Source organism: Heterodontus francisci, chromosome 14 (assembly GCF_036365525.1).
Source record: "Heterodontus francisci isolate sHetFra1 chromosome 14, sHetFra1.hap1, whole genome shotgun sequence".
Taxonomy (NCBI): Eukaryota; Metazoa; Chordata; class Chondrichthyes; order Heterodontiformes; family Heterodontidae; genus Heterodontus; species Heterodontus francisci.
The window spans coordinates 27,335,491-27,359,904 of record NC_090384.1 but is presented as its reverse complement, the minus strand read 5'-3'; the positions used below and the strand labels follow the sequence as shown (position 1 = coordinate 27,359,904).

General features: G+C 44.6%; 1 protein-coding gene across 1 annotated transcript in view; it reads left to right on the top strand.

Moving 5' to 3' along the window:
• Window positions 1-24,414, top strand: part of LOC137376948 (excitatory amino acid transporter 2-like) — a 660,382-nt gene that overhangs the window by 521,177 nt on the left and 114,791 nt on the right. Inside the window, exon 2 of the mRNA XM_068045924.1 lies at window positions 16,472-16,614. Coding sequence (XP_067902025.1) covers window positions 16,482-16,614 — 133 coding nt within the window. The 5' untranslated portion in view covers window positions 16,472-16,481. The remainder of the gene's footprint in view (window positions 1-16,471; window positions 16,615-24,414) is intronic.

Sequence of the window (24,414 nt, the reverse complement as noted above, 5' to 3'; positions counted from 1 at the left end):
CCCTACTGCGATATCAGTGAGTGTTACAGGGGGAGCTGTAATCAATGCTCTTATATCAATGTGTGATACAGTGGGCACTGTAATCCATACGGTTAGGTCAGGGTATGATACTGAGGAATCTGTAATCCATACAGCTGTATCAGTGTTTTAGAGGGACCTGCAGTCCACTGTATTATATTAGAGAGTTACAGAGGGAGCTGCAATCCATAATGTTATAACAGTAAGTTTTACAGCAGCATCTGTAATCCATAGTACCATGTCAGTGTCAGAGTGGAAGCTGTAATCCATACTGTTATATCAGTTAATGTCAAAAGGGGGAGCTCAAATCCATACTCTTCTTTCAGTGATTGTTACAGAGGGAGCTGTAATTCATACTGTTATATCAGTGAGTGTTACAAAGGGAGATGTAATCCATACTGTTATATCAGTGAGTGTTACAAAGGGAGATGTAATTCATACTGTTATATCAATGAGCATTACAAAGGGAGATGTAATCCATACTATTATATCAGTGAGGTGTTCCAGAGTGAGCTGTAATCTATGCTGTTGCAGCACTCAGTGCAACTGGGGTTGTGTAATCCACAGTGTTATATCAATGAGTGTTACAAAGAGTGATGTAATCCATATGGTTATATCAGAGTGTTACAGAGGGAGCTGTAATCTGTATGGTTATATCAGCGAGAGTTAAAGAAGGAGCTGTAATCCACACTGTTATATCAGTGAGTGTTACAGGAGGAGCTATAATCCATACTGTTTTATCAGTAAGTGTTAAAGAGAGAGCCATAATCCGTAATGTTAAATCAGTGAATGTTACAGAGAGAGCTGAAATCCATACTCTTATGTCACAGTCACGTGAGGAGGGGTTGAAGGGCTTCCCTCCTTTCACTCTCCTTGTTTGACCACAACAGGTATAATTCTTTCTTAAAGTGAATATACTGGTCAATTCAGTAGCTGTTTGATTACTTACTTGCTATGATCATAACAACAACCAATCGGACAGGTTTTCATAAATAACAAAGATAGAAGTTAATTTTATTGTACCTAAATCGAACTAATGAAAATAATAAACTATGCGCCAACTTTCACTCACACACACATGCACACTCTATAGTTTTACATTCACACAAATAGGTTACACTGTGGGGAAAGGTAGATTGTTGGAGTTAGGGTCCATAGAAAAAAGGGATATACAGTTTGTGAAGTTTGGTGATTCAGCCGGCTTCTAGCTGAATTTGGTGGTCCTGAGGATTTTAGTTTGAAGTGGTAAGTGACTAGTTCAGTTGGTCTCTTGGAAACAGCGATGCGGATGACTTCCTCCAACAGAATTTCTGATTGTAGCCAGAGTATGCAAAGGTGGTCAGTCAACAGACAGGATTTAAAAGCTTTCAAGTTGGAATGGAGAGAAAGAGAGACCCCCACTTGGGTCTTCACATGTCAGAGTCCAGTTGCTTCTCCTTTCCATGCTGCAGAAAGACACAAGCTTAAAATCACAGATGGGGAGGGGTTTGTCACATGAAAGTCACTCAGTCATTCAAACATAGCAGTTAGCAGTAATTGTCTCCTGCTAAATAAACAGGTAGTTCCTTTAAAGTTGCTGGGTCTTGTTTTTTTCTGGGGCACGAGCAGACATTTTCTCTCCCTCCTCACAAGCATTGCAATGCAGAATACAGTGTTGCAAATTAAGTGACCATCCTAAACTCCTAGCAAAGTCATCCTTGTAGGTTTTCTTTTACCAATGGCTTTACAAAAATATAAATTCAGATCTACAGTCAGTGGATTAAAGAAAATTATCACTCAACAAAGCACATTGGTGAGTGTTACAGAGGGAGCTGTAATCCATACTGTTCAATCAGTGAGTGTCAAAGGGGGAGCTGTAATTCATATTGTATATCAGTGAGTGTTAAAGGGGGAGCTGTTTTCCATACTGTTATATCAGTGAGAGTTGCACAGGGAGCCGTAATCCATACTCCTTTTTCAGTGAGTGTTATAGAGGGAGCTGTAATCCATACTGATACATCAGTGAAATATACATTGGGAGCTGTAATCCATACTGTTATATCAGTGCATCTTACAGAGAAAGCTGTCATACATACTGTTATATGAATGAGTGTTACAGAGGGAGCAGTAATCCATACTGTTATATCAGTGAGTGGTAGACAGGGAGCAGTAATCCATATTATCAGTGTGTGTTACAGAGGGAACTGTAATCCATACTGTTATATCTCATTAGAGAGAGAGGTAATATACACAGTTCAATCAAGAGTATCTCACATTGCTAACTGAGATCCAGAATGCTACATCAGTGTTTTGCATGCAGGAATCTGTAATCAATATTGTTACAGCAATGACTGTTAGAAAGTGCACTGCAAAGCCCATTGTATTATCGTATTGTTAAAGATGAAGCTGTTAACTAGACTGTTATATTATACCAATTATAGAGGGAACTGTAATCCATGCTGTTATATCAGTGCGTGTTACAGAGGGAGTGGTAATCCATATTGTATTATCAGTGAGTATTACAGTGGGAGCTGTAATTCATAATGTTATATCAGTGACTGTTACAGAGGGAGCTGTAATCCATACTGTTATATCAGTGAGTGTTACAGAGGGAGCTGTAATCCATTGTGTTATATCAGTGAGTGTTACAGAGGGAGCTGTAATCCATTGTGTTATATCAGTGAGTGTTACGGAGGGAGCTGTAATCCATACTGTGATATCAGTTCGTGTTACAGAGGGAGCTGTAATCCATACTGTGATATCAGTTTGTGTTATAGAGGGAGCTGTAATCCATACTGTGATATCAGTTCGTGTTACAGAGGGAGCTGTAATCCATACTGTGATATCAGTTCGTGTTATAGAGGGAGCTGTAATCCATACTGTGATATCAGTGAGTGTTACAGAGGGAGCTGTAATCCATACTGTGATATCAGTGAGTGTTACAGAGGGAGCTGTAATCCATACTGTGATATCAGTTCGTGTTATAGAGGGAGCTGTAATCCATACTGTGATATCAGTTCGTGTTATAGAGGGAGCTGTAATCCATACTGTGATATCAGTGAGTGTTACAGCGGGAGCTGTAATCTTTACTCTTAAAAAAAACCCCTGCATTTATATAGTGCCTTTCACAACCACCGAGCGCCCCAAAACACTTTACAGTCTTGACATATGTTTGACGTGTACTCACTGCTTTTAATGTCGAATTAACAGCAGCCAATTCGCACACAGCTAGCTCCCTTAAACAACATTGTTCACAAGCTCATAATTTGGCTTTGTAATGTTGATTGAGGGATAAATATTGGTCCAGGCAATGGGTCTAACTTCCCTGTTCATCTTCAGAATAGTGTTATGGGATCTTTTACATCCAGCTGAGAGGGCACAAGGGACCTTGGTTTAACATCTCACCTGAAAGATAGCACCTCTGACAGTGTAGCACTCTCTCGGCACTGCACTAGAGCAATGGCCTTGATGTTTATGCTCAAGTCCTGGAGTGAGACATGAACCCAAAACATGCTGATGCAGAGGCAAAAGATGTGCTTTATCTCAAAGTACATTCCAAAAGGTGCTATAATCCATGCTGTTTTGTTTTAGCTTGGTACATAGGGAGCTGTGATATATAGTTATATCAGAGTATGCTGCAGAGGGAGCTGTAATCCATGCATTTACATCAGAGAGTGTATCAGAAGACATTGTATTCGATGCTTTAATATCAGTCAGTTTTATAGAAAAAGCTGTACGCCATAAGGTTATATCAGAATATATTACAAAAGGGAGCTGTAATCTACACTGCCCTTCCCTAATTGCCCTTGAGCGAATGGTGGTGAGATGCCTTCTTGAAACACTGCAGTCCATGTGGGGTAGGTACACCTACAGTGCTCTTAGGAAGGGAGTTCCAGGATTTTGATCCAGAGACAGTGAATGAACAATGTTACAGTTCCAAGTCAGGATGATGTGTGGCTTGGAGGGGAACTTGCAGTGGCAAGGGCATGCTGCCCTTGGCCTTCTAGGTGGCAGACGTCGTGGGTTTGGAAGGTGCTATCTAAGCAGCCTTGGTGCGTTGCTGCAGTGCATCTTATAGATGGTACACACTGCTGCCACTGTGCATCGCTGGAGGAGGGAGTGAATGTTGTTCATGGGGTGTCAATCAAGCAGGCTGCTTTGTCCTGGATGATGTCAAGCTTCTTGAGTGTTGTTGGAGCTGCACCCATCCAGGCAAATGGAGAGTATGTCATCACACTCCTGACTTGGGCCTGGTAGATGGTAGACAGGCTTTGGGGAGTCAGAAAGTGAGTTACTTGCTGCAGAATCCTAGCCTCTGGCCTGTCTTGCAGCCACAGTATTTATACGGCCACTCCAATTCTGTTTCTGGTCGATGGTGACCCCCAGGATGTTGACAGTGATCAGCGATCGTAATGCCATTGAATGTCAAGGGGAGATGGTTAGATTCTCTCTTGTTGGAGATGGTCATTGCCTGGCACTAATATTGCCACTTATCAGCCCAAGCTGGATATTGTCCAGGTCTTGCTGCATTACTACATAGACTGCTTCAGTATCTGAGGAGTCGCGAATGGTGCTGAATATTGTCCAATCATCAACAAACATCCCCACTTCTGACCTTATGATTGAAGGAAAGACATTGATGAAGCAGCTGAAGATGGTTGGGCCTAGGACAGTACCCTGAGGAACTCCTGCAGTGATGTCCTGGAACTGAGATGATTGACCTCCAACAGCCACAACCATCTTCCATTGTGCTAGGAAGGACTTCAACCAACGGAGGGTTTTCCCCCTGATTCCCATTGACTCCTGTTTTGCTAGCGCTCCTTGATCCCGTACTCGGTCAAATGCTGCCCTGATGTCAAGGGCAGTCACTCTCACTTCACCTCTTGAGTTCGACTCTTTTGTCCATCTTTGAACCAAGGCTGTAATGAGGTCAGGAGCTGAGTGGCCGTGGCGGAACCCAAACTGAGCATCAGTGAGCAGGTTATTACTAAGCAAGTGCCGCTTGATGGCACTGTCGATGACACCTTCCATCACTTTACTGATGATTGAGAGTAGACTGATGGGGCTGGGTTGGACTTGTCCTGCTTTTTGTTTTACAGGACATACATGGGCAATTTTCCACATTGCCGGGTAGATGCCAATGTTGTTTCTGTACTGGAACAGCTTGGCTAAGGGCATGGCAAGTTCTGGAGCACAGGTCTTCAGTACTATTGCCAGAATATTTTCAGGGCCCATAGCCTTTGCAGTATCCAGTGCCTTCAGTTGTTTCTTGATATCATGCAGAGCCATTTGAATTGGCTGAAGACTGGCATCTGTGATGCTGGGGACTTCAGGAGGAGGCCGAGATGGATCATCCACTCTGCACTTCAACCTGAAGATTGTTGCAAATACTTCAGCCTTATCTTTCGCACTGATGTGCTGGGCTCTCCCATCATTGAGGATGGGGATATTTGTCGAGCCACCTCCTTCAATTAGTTGTTGAATTGTCCACCACCATTCATTGTTGGATGTGGCAGGACTGCAGAGCTTAGATCTGATCCGTTGGTTATGGGATCACTGAGCATTGTCTATCGCATGCTGCTTACACTGCTTAGCACCCAAGTAGTCCTGGGTTGTAGCTTCACCAGGTTGACACCTCATTTTGTGGTATGCCTGGTGCTTGCATGCCCTCCTGCACCATTCATTGAACCAGGGTTGGTCCTCCGGCTTGATGGTAGTGGTTGAGTGGGGGATATGCCGGGTCATGAGGTTACAGATTGTGGTTGAGTACAATTCTGCTGTTGCTGATGGCCCACAGCGCCTCATGGATACCCACTTTTGCATTTCCAGATCTGTTTGAAATCTATCCCATTTAGCATGGTGGTAGTACCACACAATACGATAGGGGGTATCCTCAATGTGAAGATGGAACTTTGTCCCTCTAGGACTGTGCAGTGGTTACTCCTACTAATAATGTCATGGACAGATGCATCTGTGGCAGGCATATTGGGGACGACGAGGTCAAGTATATTTTTCCCTCTTGTTGGTTCTTTCACCACCTGCCATAGACCCATTCTAGCAGCTATGTCCTTTAGGACTCGGCCAGCTTAGTCAGTAATGGGAAATATTTCATCTTCCTATTGCTTATTTTCTATTGTCTCACTTCAATAACCACAATAACAGTCCTCTCCTTGAGTCTAATGGTTTATTGGATGAATTTGCGCTCTTGAAACAGTGTGAATCCACAGAGGTCATCCGATAATATCCCTCTACCGTTCCGTGACATGGTGTAGCTATTCTGTCAACAAAAGTAATTCGTATTGGCATTGCATACGATTTTGCGTGTTCGCTAGCTAATACAGTTGTGCTGTTCTCCACTGATGTTTGTATGCTTAGTTACTTTATTTGTCGGGAGAAATATATTTTAAATCTGACTGTGTTTTGTTGACATTAGATGGGCTACATACTTTATGTACAGTTTAATTGCCCCCATGTCCGTGGCTGAGTCAATAATTTTGTCAGGTGTCCATGGTGCAACATGTCGGTGCCTATCCCTGCACAGGAAGAATGATTCATTGGTGTAGAATTTGATTTTGAGTGGTAATGCAATATGGCTGATCGTGAATCGCTGGCCAATCTTGCACTATACTCGATTTTCTTTCTCCATTGACTTCAATGGAAAGGAAATCACCCAGAGTGTAAACTGGGCAGCTGATTCACTATCACCTGTTGCATGCTGCAGTTAAAGATGAATTACAACTACCGTGTTGCTGCTTGCTACAACTCAGTGTCTTCCATTCAGAGCAACATTACATTAATCCACATCAGCCCGATATGACCCAACTATTTCTATTAGCAGCTAACTTTTTGGCCAAATTTGTATTTAGTTGCCCTCATTAATTTTTTCCAGTTGTTTTAGCATCCTGGTTTTTCTCCTACCTTTCCTTATTCCTTGCCACTGACATTCCCCATCACAGACACTGCATCCCATGCTTCAATAATCTGTTTTGAATGCACTGCCCTGACAGTTTGACTGGCAGATTTTAGTAGCTAGACTCTGGATGAAAAAGACTTCCGCACTAATTTACTGCAAGCATCAAGATGTTCACACACTCATTCCCAAACTCTCCAATCCTTACCAGGTACCCGTTCTGTGGGCATGCTTTTTACTCCAGCTTCTATGATCTTTAACCTTTGTGATAAGTTTTTTGACGGGCCCTTCACGTAGCTGAACTTGTAGCTCCTAAAAATATGTTGAACTAGGCCTGAAATGACAAGGAGTTTAGCCACATTTCCTGGCAGGAGGTATCAGTGATAGGGAATGTTAGTGGGCATGGAATTAGGAAAGAAAGGAGCAGAACAGGGCTGTTAAAGCAACTGGAAAACGTTAGCGAGTGCAACTAAAATGGGAATCCTGCTGATTGGTTAGCTGGTAACAGAAATCATTTGATAATATAGGGCTGATATGGATTGATGTAGCAGTGTTTTGAGTGGACAGCAATGAGCTGTTTATAATGCTGGGAGCCCGACCTTATCAGTACAGTGCCCCTTTAACAGGCCTGCCAGGTGGAGTGTGAGTTTCAATGGCTGTGAGAATGTGTGCCCACTTGTGATGTGATGGTGTGGTGCCTTCATTCTGTGCACTCTTCTCCGATCCTTGGCCTTCACCACTTGTCAGGTGCCCGTCAGTCCAGGATTACACAGCCTCTTTCACTGGAGTACAGGTCTCCCAAGTGCAGGGTTACAGAAACCCCTTGCAGAATGGGGGAGGTGGGATGGCTGGGCAGCACATTCATTCCCCACAAACTGGGCAACTTATAAGCTGTACTGCGATAAAGTTCAAACTGAGGGAGATAAAAACAGAAAATTCTTTTCTGGATTGCCCTGGCTAAAATCAGCCTGAGGGAGCAGGGCATGGCAACAGTACAGAGCATGTCCAGGAGAAAAATGTATAGTGCTGGTGCATTCCTGTAATCATACTGTAAATTGAATTGCAGGCATAAACCCTCGCATCGGTCTTCATGAGGTCACCTAGCATTAACCACAGCATCGATTCGAAATCTTACATATTGGAAAATTAAGAACTGCAGTTTCCAAGACTCTATTTTCAAATGTTTGCTATTTAGGTGGGAGGATCTACTGAGGTAATGGAGTCCGATCTAACATTAGCAGAGAGTATGTTAGAATAGTTGTCAGGCAGGAGAGGAAACGAGTGCAGTTGGTGTTGGTGAGATCATTGTGAGCTCCTGAGCTCATTTACAATGTTCCCATTTGCAGAGAATGACAGTGCATGAGTGAACGAAAGCTGTGTACTTATAGAGTGCCACCAAGATTTCCTGTGCAGTTAGTCTGGTTGCATTAATGACTATCTTTGTTACCTGCTGTTCAGTGCCTTACTTTCTTCCCCACTTCATTACTGTCAGACGCTATGTATAGTTTTCATTTTCAAATGCAGACAAAGGCACCACCTCATCAGACAGCCCACATCATACACAGGATAAAGAAACAATTAGCCCAGGAACTAGTTGGCAACCTCAGTCTCTGTACAGTGCAATCTGTCTGGTCTCAATGGCTCAGTACAGATTAGTCTGTCTGGTCTCAGTGTCTCAGTAAAGATCAGTCTGTCTGGTCACAGTGTCTCAGTACAGATCAGTCCGTCTGGTCTCAGTGTCTCAGTACAGATCAGTCCGTCTGGTCTCCGTGTCTCAGTACAATCAGTCTGTCTGGTCTCAGTGTCTCAGTAAAGATCAGTCTGTCTGGTCACAGTGTCTCAGTACAGATCAGTCCGTCTGGTCTCAGTGTCTCAGTACAGATCAAGTCCGTCTGGTCTCCGTGTCTCAGTACAATCAGTCTGTCTGGTCTCAGTGTCCCAGTACAGAGCAGTCTGTTTGGTCTCAGTGTCTCAGTACAGATCAGTCTGTCTGGTCTGAGTGTCTCAGTACAGATCAGTCTGTCTGGTCTCAGTGTCTCAGTAAAGATCAGTCTGTCTGGTCACAGTGTCTCAGTACAGATCAGTTCGTCATGTCCCCGTGTCTCAGTACAATCAGTCTGTCTGGTCTCAGTGTCCCAGTACAGAGCAGTCTGTTTGGTCTCAGTGTCTCAGTACAGAGTAGTCTGTCTGGTCTCAGTGTCTCAGTACAGATCAGTCTGTCCAGTCTCAGTGTCTCAGTACAGAGCAGTCATTCTGGTCTCAGTGTCTCAGTACAGATCAGTCTGTCTGGTCTCAGTGTCTCAGTACAGAGCAGTCTGTTTGGTCTCAGTGTCTCAGTACAGAGCAGTCTGTTTGGTCTCAGTGTCTCAGTACAGAGCAGTCTGTCTGGTCTCAGTGTCTCAGTACAGATCAGTCTGTCTGGTCTCATTGCCTCTGTACAGAGCAGTCTGTCTGGTCTCAGTGTCTCAGTATAGATCAATCCGTCTGGTCTCAGTGTCTCAGTACAAAGCAATTTGACTTGTCTCAGTGTCTCAGTACAAAGCAATTTGACTTGTCTCAGTGTCTCAGTAAAGAGCATTCTGTCCAATCCCTGTGTCTCCTAAGAGGGCAGTCTGTCTGTTCTCATTGTCTCAAGAAACATCAGTCTGTCTGGTCTCAGACTCTCAGTGTCTCAGTACGGAGAAGTCTGTCTGTCTCAGTGTCCCACACAGATTATTCTGTCTGGTCTCATTGTCTCAGTACAGCTCAATCCATCTGGTCTCAATGTCTCAGTACAGAGCAGTCTGTCTGTATTCAGAGTCCCTCACAGATTATTCTGTCTGGTCTCATTGCCTCTGTACAGAGCAGTCTGTCTGGTCTCAGTGTCTCAGTATAGATCAATCCATCTGGTCTCAGTGTCTCAGTACAAAGCAATTTGACTTGTCTCAGTGTCTCAGTACAAAGCAATTTGACTTGTCTCAGTGTCTCAGTAAAGAGCATTCTGTCCAATCCCTGTGTCTCCTAAGAGGGCAGTCTGTCTGTTCTCATTGTCTCAAGAAACATCAGTCTGTCTGGTCTCAGACTCTCAGTGTCTCAGTACGGAGAAGTCTGTCTGTCTCAGTGTCCCACACAGATTATTCTGTCTGGTCTCATTGTCTCAGTACAGCTCAATCCATCTGGTCTCAATGTCTCAGTACAGAGCAGTCTGTCTGTATTCAGAGTCCCTCACAGATTATTCTGTCTGGTCTCATTGCCTCTGTACAGAGCAGTCTGTCTGGTCTCAGTGTCTCAGTATAGATCAATCCATCTGGTCTCAGTGTCTCAGTACAAAGCAATTTGACTTGTCTCAGTGTCTCAGTACAAAGCAATTTGACTTGTCTCAGTGTCTCAGTAAAGAGCATTCTGTCCAATCCCTGTGTCTCCTAAGAGGGCAGTCTGTCTGTTCTCATTGTCTCAAGAAACATCAGTCTGTCTGGTCTCAGACTCTCAGTGTCTCAGTACGGAGAAGTCTGTCTGTCTCAGTGTCCCACACAGATTATTCTGTCTGGTCTCATTGTCTCAGTACAGCTCAATCCATCTGGTCTCAATGTCTCAGTACAGAGCAGTCTGTCTGTATTCAGAGTCCCTCACAGATTATTCTGTCTGGTCTCATTGCTGCAGTACACAGCAGTCTGTCTGGTCTCAGTACAGATAAGGCTGCCTGGTCTCAGCATCCCAGTACTGATCAAACTGTCTGGTCTCATTTTATCAGTACTCAGCAGTCTGTCTGGCCTCAGGACAGATCTGTCTGTCTGGTCTCAGTGTCCCTGTACAGAGTCATCTGTCTGTTCTTAGTGTCTCAGTACAGATCTGTCTGTCAGCTCTCAGTGTCTCTGTACAGAGCCGTCTGTCTGGTCTCAGTGTCGCAGTACAGAGCTATCTGTCTGGTCTTAGTGCCTCAGTACCAATCAGTCTATCTGGTTTCAGTGTCTCAGTACAAAGCTGTCTGTCCATTTTCTGTGTCTCATAGGAACATAAGAACAGGAGTAGGCCAATCAGCCCATTGAGCCTGCCCCATCATTCAATACGATCATGGCTGATCATCCACTTCAATGCCTTTTTCCCACACTATCCTCATATCACCTTATGTCATTAGTATTTAGAAATCTGTCAATCAGTGCTTTCAACCTACTCAATGACTGAGCTTCCACAACCCTCTGGGGTAGAGAATTCCAAAGATTCACAACCCTCTGAGTAAAGAAATGTCTCCTCATCTCTGTATTAAGTGGCTTCCCCCTTATTTTGAAATTGTGTCTCCTGGTTCTAGACTCCCCAACCAGTGGAAACATCTTACCTGCATCTACCCTGTCTATCCCTTTAAGTATTTTGTAGGTTTCAATGAGATCACCTCTCATTCTTCGAAACTCTAGAGCATACAGGCCCAGTTTCCCCAATCTCTCTTCATAGGACAGTCCCGCCATCCCGGGAACAAGTCTGGTGAACCTTCGTTGCACTCCCTCTATGGCAATAATATCCACCCTAAGGTAAGGGGACCAAAACTGGACACAGTATTCCAGGTGCGGTCCAACCAAGGTTCTATACAATTGAAGCAAAACTTCACTACTCCTGTACTCAAATTCTCTTGCGATAAAGGTTAACATACGATTAGCCTTCTTAATTGCTTGCTGCACCTGCATGTTAGCTTTCAGCGACTTATTGACAAGGACACCCAGGTCCCTTTGTACATCTACACTTTCTAATCTCTTACCATTTAGGAAATACTCTGCACATCTATTCCTCCTACCAGAGTGGATAACCTCACATTTTTCCACATTATATCCCATCTGCCACATTCTTGCCCACTCACTAAGTCTTTCCAAATCCCCTTGAAGTTGCTTTGCATCTTCCTCACAACATACATTCCTATCTAGTTTTGTGTCATCCACAAACTTGTAAATAATACAGCTGGTTCCCACAGCCAAAACATTGATATATACTGTGAACAGCTTGGGCCCAAGTATTGATCCCTGCGGTACCCCACAGCCTGCCAACGCGAGAATGATCCATTTATTCCTACTCTCTGTTTTCTGCCTCTTAACCAATTCTCAATCCATGCCAGTACACTACCTCCTATGCCATGTGCTTTAATTTTGCTAACCAACCTCCTATGGGGGACTTTATCAAAGGCCTTTTGAAAATATAAGTATACCACGCCCACCGACTCCCCTTATTCAACTCTATTCATAACATCCTCAAAAAACACCAACAGGGTTGTCAAACGTGATTTCCCACTCATTAATCCATGTTGACTGTATTCAATCAGATCATTATTATCAAAATGCCAATTTATCACATCCTTTAGAATAGATTCTAGCATTTTCCCAAAGACTGATGTAAGGCTAACAGGTCTGTAATTCCCTGTTTTCTCTCTCCCTCCCTTCTTAAATAGTGGGGTGACATTTGCGACCTTCCAATCTGCAGGAACCGCTCCAGAATCTATAGAATTTTGGAAGGTGATCACCAATACATTCACTATCTCCATAGCTACCTCTTTCACAGCGGCACAGTGGTTAGCACCGCAGCCTCACAGCTCCAGGGACCTGGGTTCAATTCTGGGTACTGTCTGTGTGGAGTTTGCAAGTTCTCCCTGTGTCTGCGTGGGTTTCCTCCGGGTGCTCTGGTTTCCTCCCACCGCCAAAGACTTGCAGGTGATAGGTAAATTGGCTGTTATAAATTGCCCCTAGTGTAGGTAGGTGGTAGGGAATATGGGATTACTGTGGGGTTAGTATAGATGGGTGGTTGTTGGTCGGCACAGACTCGGTGGGCCGAAGGGCCTGTTTCAGTGCTGTATCTCTAAATAAAAATAAAAACACTGTAATGTAAAACACTGGGATGTAGAATATCAGGTCCTGGGGACTTATCAACCTTCAGCCACATTAATTTCTCCAATACAACCTTCTTACTAATACTAATTTCCTTCAATTCCTCATTCCCCCTAATCCCTTGGATCTTTAATTCTGGGAGATTTCTTGTATCTTCCGCAGTGAAGACAGACACAAAGTAATCATTTAGCTTCTCTGCCATTTCTCTATTCCCCATTATAAATTCTCCTGACTTTGCCTGTAATGGACCCACATTTGTCTTAGCCAAACGTTTCCTTTTTACATACCTATAGAAGCTTTTACAGTCCGTTTTTATATTTTTTCCAAGCCTGTAATTCATTTTCTATTCTTCCTTTCTTTATCAGTTTCTTGTTCTCCTTTGCTGTATTCTAAAATCCTCCCAATTCTCAGGTTTACTTCTATTTCTGGCAACTTTATAGGCCTTTTCTTTTAATCTTATACAATCCTTAACTTCCTTTTTTATCCACAGTTGACTGCCTTGACCTTTGGGGTTTTTGTGCCTTGAAGTTGCTGTAAACTATGTAATATTTCTTTAAAGACTATCCATTGCCTATGTACTGTCATCCACCTCAGCCAATTTGCCCCTCATACCTTCATAATTTCCTTTGTTCAAATTTAACACCCTGGCTTCAGATTGAACTACCTCACTTTCAGACATAATGTAAAATTCTATCATATTATGGCCACTCATCCCTAAAGCTTCTTTAACAACAAGATTATTAATTAGCCCTTTCTCACTACATAATATTAGATCTAAAATAGCCTGTTCTCGAGTCGGTTCCTCAACATACTGTTCCATCGTGTACAGGTCCTACCTGCCCTAGAACCGGTCCCAATGCCTCAGAAATTTGATGCCCTCCCACCTACACCAACTCTCCAGCCACGTGTTCAATCGATCAATCCTCCTATCCCTATGCTTACTAGCATGTGGCACTGGGAATAAGCCTGAGATTACTGCTTTAGAGGTCCTGCTTTTTAATTTCCTTCTGCTTTCAGCACCTCATCCCTCTTCCAACCTATGTCATTGGTACCAATGTGGACCACGATCTCTGGCTGTTCACCCTCCCCCAGAAGGATGTCCTGCAGCCGTTCCATGACATCCTTGATCCTGGCGCCAGGGAGGCAATACACCATCCTGGAGTCACATTTACTGCTGCAGAAAAGCCTGTCTGATCCCCTATCACTATAGCTCTTCCAGTCTTCTTCCTCCCCTCCTGTGCAGCTGAGCCACCAGTAGTGCCATGGACTTTGCTCTGGCTGCACTCCCAAATGGAACCATCGCTCTCACCAGCATCCAAAATGGAAAACCAATTAGCAAGCAAGATAGACTCAGGGGACTCCTGCACTGCCTGTCTGGTTCTCTTAGATTGCCTGGTGGTCACCCATTCCCTCTCTGCCTGCATGCTCCTAACCTGCGTGTGACCATCTCCCTAAATGTGCTATCCACGTAGTCCTCTGCCTCGCAGATGCACAACAGTGACTCCAGCTGTTGCTCGAGTTCCAAAACCCAGAGCTCAAGCTTCTGCAGCCGGTGACACTTCCTGCAGATGTGTTCATCTAGGACACGTGATGCATCCATGACTTCCCACATACCGCAGGACATACATTCCACTTGGCTGAGCTGACCTGTCATAATGTAACTTGAAAAACGTTTTGTTATAATGAGAAGTAAAATAACTTGTCAATTACTCACCAATCAACCTCTTCCCCTGTATTGAAGAGAGAGGCAGCTACTGGAGGCTGAACAAAGGTAGAAGAAAGAAAGAAACAAGGGGGCCCTCCCTCACGCACCAAATTCCCACTTTACATTCTGTGCACTCAAATTTATTTTCTTCTTAATTTTTAGTTATTCTCCTTATCGAACTCCCTCACTTACCAAACTCCCTTCTTCACACTCTGTGCCCTCCAGCAGCACTAAATGCAGACAAGCAGTACTGAGAGTTCCCTGAATTTATACTCTGAACATGATGCTGTGTCAGCTCCGCTAGAGCTCTGCAAAATCTCAGAAACCAGTTTAAGCTAGCTACCTAATTAACTTGCTACAGTTACTCTCAGAGTGTTGGTATATCCCTGTTTAAAACTGCAAGAAACCTAACCTACCTCTTAACTGAAACAGGAGTTTCTATTAATTGCTAGATGTAAACTAAACAAAAACTAGTCTTGAGAGGTTAACCCTTAAAATTCACTTACTTACCAAACTCCTTTCTTCATACTCTGTGCCCTCCAGCAGCACACATTCTCCTAACAGATCAGTCTGTCAGGTCTCATTGTCTCAGTAGAGAAGTCTGTCTGGTCTCAGTGTCTCAGTGCAGAGCAGTCTGTCTAGTCTCTGTGTCACAGTACAGATCAGTCTGTCTGGTCTCAGTGTCTCAGTGCAGAGCAGTCTGTCTTGTCTCAGTGTCTCAGTGCAGAGAAGTCTGTCTTGTCTCAGTGTCTCAGTGCAGAGAAGTCTGTCTAGTCTCAGTGTCAAAGTACAGATCAGTCTGTCTGGTCGCAGTGTCTCAGTGCAGAGCAGTCTGTCTGGTCTCATTGTCTCAGTACAGAGAAGTCTGTCTGGTCTCAGTGTCAAAGTACTGATCAGTCTGTCTGGTCTCATTGTTTCAGTACAGAGCAGTCTGTCTGGTCTCAGTGTCACAGTACAGATCAGTCTGTCTGGTCTCAGTGTCTCAGTGCAGATCAGTCCGTCTAGTCTCAGTGTCAAAGTACAGATCAGTCTGTCTGGTCTCAGCGTCTCAGTGCAGAGAAGTCTGTCTGGTCTCAGTGTCTCAGTACAGAGCAGTCTGTCTGGCCTCAGTGTCTCAGTACAGAGCAGTCTGTCTGGTCTCAGTGTCTCAGTACAGAGCAGTCTGTCTGATCTCAGTACAGAGCAGTCTGTCTAGTCTCAGTGTCTCAGTACAGAGCAGTCTGTCTGGTCTCAGTGTCTCAGTACAGAGCAGTCTGTCTGGTCTCAGTGTCTCAGTACAGAGCAGTCTGTCTGGTCTCAGTGTCTCAGTACAGATCAGTCTGTCTGGTCTCAGTGTCTCAGTACAGAGCAGTCTGTCTGGTCTCAGTGTCTCAGTACAGAGCAGTCTGTCTGGCCTCAGTGTCTCAGTACAGAGTAGCCTGTCTGGCATCACTTTTCCAGTATTGAACAGCCTGACAGTACAGGTCTAGTGGTTGTCCATCATCATCATTGACAGTTCTTACTTTTCAGTGCTGTCAGTTCACTGCCCCTGATCTGTACAGTTATCAAATACTGTGAGGGGAACTGCACGATCCAGTAGACACACATCAAACAGCAGTAAACAATCAAACATCCCCCATATATGAATATGATAGCAGGAATTATCTAGGTTTTTATTCTTTTGCTTGTTAATAAAACATAATCACAAATATTAAATTAGAAATGATATGGGAGCAATATTCCACAGTGTGGTCAGGTGTTTGCCAGCGCCTGGTTCGATAAGGCTGACTGATGTCTGCACTTATACCACAGACAGGGTAAACGATATTCTTAATGTAACAGAGCATTGGCTTTTGAAAACAGGAGCAGTTGGACTTCGAATGAGGAACCTGCAGTTACAATATCTTGGGGCACACCAGTACATCAATGGTCTGCCTATCCTATACATGAGCAGTTTCCCTGGAACATCAATGAGCATTGGCAGCTTTGGGTGGTGTTTCTTCTAATTGTGACCAAGAATCCATTTCCTTTCTCACCCAGTGCCACCAAGATGCCCAAACATGTGGAAGTACGAATGGATGAGTGTAACCTGGATCCCGGGAAACTTAAGAGCGCACTCCCATTGTGGAAACGGCTAGGAAAGAATCTGATGAAGAACCTGCTGCTGACTCTCACAGTGTTTGGTGAGTGCAAGGCTAATCGGTTACCAGCCCCCAACCCCACCAGTGAGGGTTGTTTGCGGGAGTGGGTGGATGGAAGATGCGCAGGGAGTGTTTTGAAAGAATAACAGTCAGACTTTCCTGTCACACTGAATGTTGCAACTAATGAAGTAACAATGTAATGTTCATCACACATTATCACAACAGATAAAATCCATTCAATAAAACTCATGGATGTTTCCAACTGGCAAAAATCAATCCTGACCCCAATGGAAATTCTTTGTCCTGCAGGTCGACCGCTTTTATTGTTGTATAAAATTTGCCACCAGGTACCATCAGTTCTTCTTATGTTTCCCTTCTTTATTTCTGTGTTTACCTCTTGCACGTTTACTCTCCCCAGTGTATGGGATTCTCCAAGTATCTTTGATTTTATTCAATTATTCTGCCCCAATAAATGTTATCCTCCACCTTTCTTTATCCTCGTATCTGTAACTCTCCATCTTTCTGCTCTTCCCTTCTTACATTTTCTCAGTACATTTTATTGTCTCTCCTTCTTTCTCACCTTAATTAGGAAAGTTATGATAATATATTTATCAGCTACTGCACCCTTGGATTCCTGATCCCTATCCTGTATTAAACACTCCTCCATTCCCAGACCCCTGATCCCTATCCTCTATTAAATGTTCCCCCATTCCCAGACCCTGATCACTGTCCTGTATTAAACACTCCTCCATTCCCAGACTCCGGATCCCTATCCAGTATAGAACATGCCACCATTCCCAGACCCCAGATCCCTATCCTGTATTAAACACTCCTCCATTCCCAGACTCCTGATCCCTATCCTATATTAAACACTCCTCCATTCCCAGTACCCTGATCCCTATCCTGTATTAAACACTCCCCCCTTCCCAGACTCCGGATCCCTATCCTGTATTAAACGCTCCACCATTCCCAGACCACCGATCCCTATCCTGTATTAAATGCTCCTCCATTCCCAGACCCCGGATCCATATCCTGTATTAAACGCTCCTCCAGTCCCAGACTCCTGATCCCTATCCTGTATTAAACACTCCACCATTCACAGACTCCTGATCGCGATCTTGCATTGAACGCTCCTCCATTCCCAGACCCCTGATCCCTACTTCTTTCAATGTAGTATACTGTATTCGCTGCTCACAGTGTGGTCTCCTCTACATTGGGGAGACCAAGCGCAGACTGGGTGACCGCTTTGCGGAACATCTCCGCTCAGTCCGCATGCAGGACCCTGAGCTTCCGGTTGCTTGCCATTTAAACACTCCCCCCTGCTCTCATGCTCACATCTCTGTCCTGGGATTGCTGCAGTGTTCCAGTGAACATCAACGCAAGCTCGAGGAACAGCATCTCATCTACCGATTAGGCACACTACAGCCTGCCGGACTGAACATTGAGTTCAATAATTTCAGAGCATGACAGCCCCCCATTTTACTTTCATTTTTAGTTATTTTTTCATCCTTTTTTTAACATTCCTTTTTACATTTTTTACAATCTTTTTTTGCATTTATTTCATTTCATCTTAGTTTGTTCAGTTTGCTTACCCACTGTTTTTTTCAGGTTGTTTTTCTTCAGGTTTGCACTTGCTGCTGTTCAATATTCAGTGTATTCACACCTAATCTGTACTAATGCTTTGGCTTTCAACACACCATTAACATATTGTTTGCCTTTTCTCCGTGACCTTTTGGTCAGCTATGTGGCCCGGTCCAATCTGCACCTTCTCCTTTGTTATCTCTTGCCCCACCCCCACCTCACTTGTTTATAATCTGTGACTTTTCTAATATTTGTCAGTTCCGAAGAAGGGTCACTGACCCGAAACGTTAACTCTGCTTCTCTTTCCACAGATGCTGCCAGACCAGCTGAGTGATTCCAGCATTTCTTGTTTTTGTCCCTGATCCCTATCCTGTATTAAACACTCCTCCATTTCCAGACGCATGATCCCAATACTGGATGAAACAATCCTCCATTCCCAGACCCCTGACGCCTATCCTATATTAAAGACTCCTCAATTTCCAGACCACTGATCCCTATCCTGCATTAAAAACTCCTCCATTCCCAGACTCCTTATCCCTATCCTGTATTAAACATTCCTCCGTTCCCAGACTCCTGATCCTTATCCTGTGTTAAACACTACTCCATTCCCAGACCCCTGATCCTTATCCTGTATTAAACACACCTCCATTCCAAGACCCCTGATCCATTTCCTGTATTAAACACTCCTCCATTCCCAGACCCCTGATCCCTATCCTGTATTAAAAACTCCTCCATTCCCAGAACCCTGATCCCTATCCTGTATTAAACACTCCTCCATTCCCAGACCCCTGATCCCTATCCTGTACTAAACACTCCTCCATTCCCAGAACCCTGATCCCTATCCTGTATTAAACACTCCTCCATTCCCAGACTCCTGATCCTTATCCTGTGTTAAACACTACTCAATTCCCAGACCCCTGATACTTATCCTGTATTAAACACACCTCCATTCCAAGACCCCTGATCCCTATCCTGTATTAAACAATCCTCCATTCCCAGACTCCTGATCCTTATCCTGTGTTAAACACTACTCAATTCCCAGACCCCTGATCAATATCCTGTATTAAACACATCTCCATTCCAAGACCCCTGATCCCTATCCTGTATTAAATACTCCTCCATTCCCAGACCCCTGATCCCTATCCTGTATTAAAAACTCCTCCATTCCCAGAACCCTGATCCCTATCCTGTATTAAACACTCCTCCATTCCCAGACCCCTGATCCCTATCCTGTATTAAACACTCCTCCATTCCCAGAACCCTGATTCTTATCCTATATTAAACACACCTCCATTCCCAGACCCCTGATTCCTATCCTGTATCAAACACTCCTCCATTCCCAGACCCCTGATCCCTATCCTGTATTAAACACTCCTCCATTCCAAGCCTCCTGATCCATATCCTGTATAAAACACTCCTCCATTCCCAGACCCCTGATCCATATCCTGTATTAAACGCTCATCCATTCCCAGACCCCTGATCCCTATCCTGTATTAAAAACTCCTCCATTCCAAGCCTCCTGATCCATATCCTGTATAAAACACTCCTCCATTCCCAGACCCCTGATCCCCATCCTGTATTAAACGCTCCTCCATTCCAAGCCTCCTGATCCATATCCTGTATTAAACGCTCATCCATTCCCAGACCCCTGATCCCTATCCTGTATTAAAAACTCCTCCATTCCCAGAACCCTGATCCCTTTCCTGTATTAAACGCTCATCCATTCCCAGACCCCTGATCCCTATCCTGTATTAAAAACTCCTCCATTCCCAGAACCCTGATCCCTATCCTGTATTAAACGCTCATCCAATCCAAGCCTCCTGATCCATATCCTGTATTAAACACTCCTCCATTCCCATACCCCTGATCCCTATCCTGTATTAAACATTCCTCCATTCCCAGACTCATGATCCCTATCCTGTATTAAACACTCCTCCATTTCCAGACCCCAGATCCCTAACCTGTATTAAACACTCCTCCATTCCCAGATCCCTGATTCCTATCCTGTATTAAACACTCCTCCATTCCCAGACCCCTGATCCCTATCCTGTATTAAACACTACTCCATTCCCAGACCCCTGATACCTATCCAGTATTAAACACTCCTCCATTCCCAGACCCCTGATCCCTATCCTGTATTAAACATTCCTCCATTCCCAGACTCATGATCCCTATCCTGTCTTAAACACTCCTCCATTTCCAGACGCCAGATCCCTAACCTGTATTAAACACTCCTCCATTCCCAGATCCCTGATTCCTATCCCGTATTAAACACTCCTCCATTCCCAGACCCCTGATCCCTATCCTGTATTAAACACTCCTCCATTCCCAGACCCCTGATCCCTATCCTGTATTAAACACTACTCCATTCCCAGACCCGCGATACCTATCCTGTATTAAACACACCTCCATTCCCAGACCCCTGATCCCTATCCTGTATTAAACATTCCTCCATTCCCAGACTCATGATCCCGATCCTGTATTAAACACTCCTCCATTTGCAGACCCCTGATCCCTATCCTGTATTAAACACTCCTCCATTCCCAGACCCCTGATCCCTATCCTGTATTAAACACTCCTCCATTCCCAGACCCCTGATCCCTATCCTGCATTAAACACTCCTCCATTCCCAGACCCCTGATCCCTATCCTGTATTAAACGCTCATCCATTCCCAGACTCCTAATCCCTTTCCAGTATTAAACAATCCTCCACTCCCAGACTCCTGAACCCTATCCTGTATTAAACACTCCTCCATTCCCAGACCCCTGATCACTATCCTGTATTGAACACTCCTCCATTCCCAGACTCCTAATCCCTATCCTGTATTAAACACTCCTCCATTCCAAGACCCCTGATCCCTATCCTGTATTAAACACTCCTCCATTCCCAGACTCCTGATCCCTATCCTGTATTAAACACTCCTCCATTCCCAGACCCCTGATCCCTATCCTGTATTAAACACTCCTCCATTCCCAGACTCCTAATCCCTTTCCAGTATTAAACAATCCTCCATTCCCAGACTCCTGAACCCTATCCTGTATTAAACACTCCTCCATTCCCAGACCCCTGATCCCTATCCTGTATTAAACACTCCTCCATTCCCAGACTCCTAATCCCTTTCCAGTATTAAACACTCCTCCATTCCAAGACTCCTGATCCCTATCCTGTATTAAACACTCCTCCATTCCCAGACCCCTGATCCCTATCCTGTATTAAACACTCCTCCATTCCCAGACTCCTAATCCCTTTCCAGTATTAAACAATCCTCCATTCCCAGACTCCTGAACCCTATCCTGTATTAAACACTCCTCCATTCCAAGACTCCTGATCCCTATCCTGTATTAAACACTCCTCCATTTCCAGACCCCTGATCCCTATCCTGTATTAAACACTCCTTCATTCCAAGACTCCTGATCCCTATCCTGTATTAAACACTCCTCCATTCCCAGACCCCTGATCCCTATCCTGTATTAAACGCCCATCCGTTCCAAGCCTCCTGATCCCTGTCCTGTATTAAGCACTCCTCCATTCCCAGACCCCTGATCCTTATCCTGTATTAAACACTCCTCCATTCCCAGCCTCCTGATCCCTATCCTGTATTAAACACTCCTCCATTCCCAGACCCCGGATCCCTATCCTGTATTAAACACTCCTCCATTCCCAGACCCCTGATCCCTATCCTGTATTAAACGCCCATCCATTCCAAGCCTTCTGATCCCTATCCTGTATTAAACTCTCCTCCATTCCCAGACCCCTGATTGCTATCCTGTATTAAACACTCCTCCATTCCCAGACTCCTAATCCCTATCCTGTATTAAACACTCCTCCATTCCAAGACCCCTGATCCCTATCCTGTATTAAACACTCCTCCATTCCCAGACCCCTGATCCCTATCCTGTATTAAACACTCCTCCATTCCCAGACCCCTGATCCCTATCCTGTATTAGACGCCCATCCATTCCAAGCCTTCTGATCCCTACCCTGTATTAAACACTCCTCCATTCCCAGACCCCTAAATCCCTATCCTGTATTAAACACTCCTCCATTCCCAGACTCCTAATCCCTATCCTGTATTAAACACTCCTCCATTCCCAGACCCCTGATCAATATCCTGTATTAAACGCTCCTCCATTCCCAGACCCCTGATCCCTATACTGTATTAAACACTCCTCAATTCCCAGAGTCCTGATCCCTATCCTGTATTAAACATTCCTCCATTCCCAGACTCCTGATCCCTATCCTGTATTAAACACTCCTCAATTTCCAGTCCCCTGATCCATATCCTGTCTTAAACACTCCTCCATTGCCAGACCCCTGATCACTATCCTGTATTAAACGCTCCTCCATTCCCAGACCCCTGATCCATATCCTGTCTTAAACACTCCTCCATTGCCAGACCCCTGATCCCTATCCTGTATTAAACACTCCTCCATTCCCAGACTCCTGATCCCTATCCTGTATTAAACATTCCTCCATTCCAAGACTCCTGATCCCTATCCTGTATTAAACACTCCTCCATTCCCAGACTCCTAATCCCTTTCCAGTATTAAACAATCCTCCATTCCCAGACTCCTGAACCCTATCCTGTATTAAACACTCCTCCATTCCAAGACCCCTGATCCCTATCCTGTATTAAACACTCCTCCATTCCCAGACCCCTGATCCCTATCCTGTATTAAACACTCCTCCATTCCCAGACACCTCATCGCTATCCTGTATTAAACACTCCTCCATTCCCTGACTCCTAATCCCTATCCTGTATTAAACACTACTCCATTCCCAGACTCCTGATCCCTATCCCGTATTAAACACTCCTCCATTCCCAGACCCCTGATCAATATACTGTATTAAACATTCCTCCATTCCCAGACCCCTGATCCCTATCCTGTATTAAACACTCCTCCATTCCCAGACTCCTGATCCCTATCCTGAATTAAACATTCCTCCATTCCCAGACTCCTGATCCCTATCCTGAATTAAACATTCCTCCATTCCCAGACTCCTGATCCCTATCCTGTATTAAACATTCCTCTATTCCGAGACTCCTGATCCCTATCCTGTATTAAACACTCCTCCATTCCCAGACCCCTGATCCCTATCCTGTATTAAACACTCCTCCATTCCCAGACTCCTCATCCCTATCCTGTATTAAACACTCCTCCATTCCCAGACCCCTGATCCCTATCCTGTATTAAACACTCCTTCATTCCAAGACGCCTGATCCCTATCCTGTATTAAACACTCCTCCATTCCCAGACCCCTGATCCCTATCCTGTATTAAACACTCCTCCATTCCCAGACTCCTCATCGCTATCCTGTATTAAACACTCCTCCATTCCCTGACTCCTAATCCCTATCCTGTATTAAACACTCCTCCATTCCCTGACTCCTGATCCCTATCCCGTATTAAACACTCCTCCATTCCCAGACCCCTGATCAATATCCTGTATTAAACATTCCTCCATTCCCAGACCCCTGATCCCTATCCTGTATTAAACACTCCTCCATTCCCAGACTCCTGATCCCTATCCTGTATTAAACATTCCTCCATTCCCAGACTCCTGATCCCTATCCTGTATTAAACATTCCTCCATTCCCAGACTCCTGAACCCTATCCTGTATTAAACCCTCCTCCATTCCAAGACCCCTGATCCCTATCCTGTATTAAACACTCCTCCATTCCCAGACTCCTCATCCCTATCCTGTATTAAACACTCCTCCATTCCCCGACTCCTAATCCCTTTCCAGTATCGAACAATCCTCCATTCCCAGACTCCTGAACCCTATCCTGTATTAAACACTCCTCCATTCCCAGACTCCTCATCCCTATCCTGTATTAAACACTCCTCCATTCCCAGACCCCTGATCCCTATCCTGTATTAAACACTCCTCCATTCCAAGACTCCTGATCCCTATCCTGTATTAAACACTCCTCCATTCCCAGACCCCTGATCCCTATCCTGTATTAAACACTCCTCCATTCCCAGACTCCTAATCCCTTTCCAGTATTAAACAATCCTCCACTCCCAGACTCCTGAACCCTATCCTGTATTAAACACTCCTCCATTCCAAGACCCCTGATCCCTATCCTAATTAAACACTCCTCCATTCCCAGACTCCTCATCCCTATCCTGTATTAAACACTCCTCCATTCCCTGACTCCTAATCCCTATCCTGTATTAAACACTCCTCCATTCCCAGACTCCTGATCCCTATCCCGTATTAAACACTCCTCCATTCCCAGACCCCTGATCCCTATC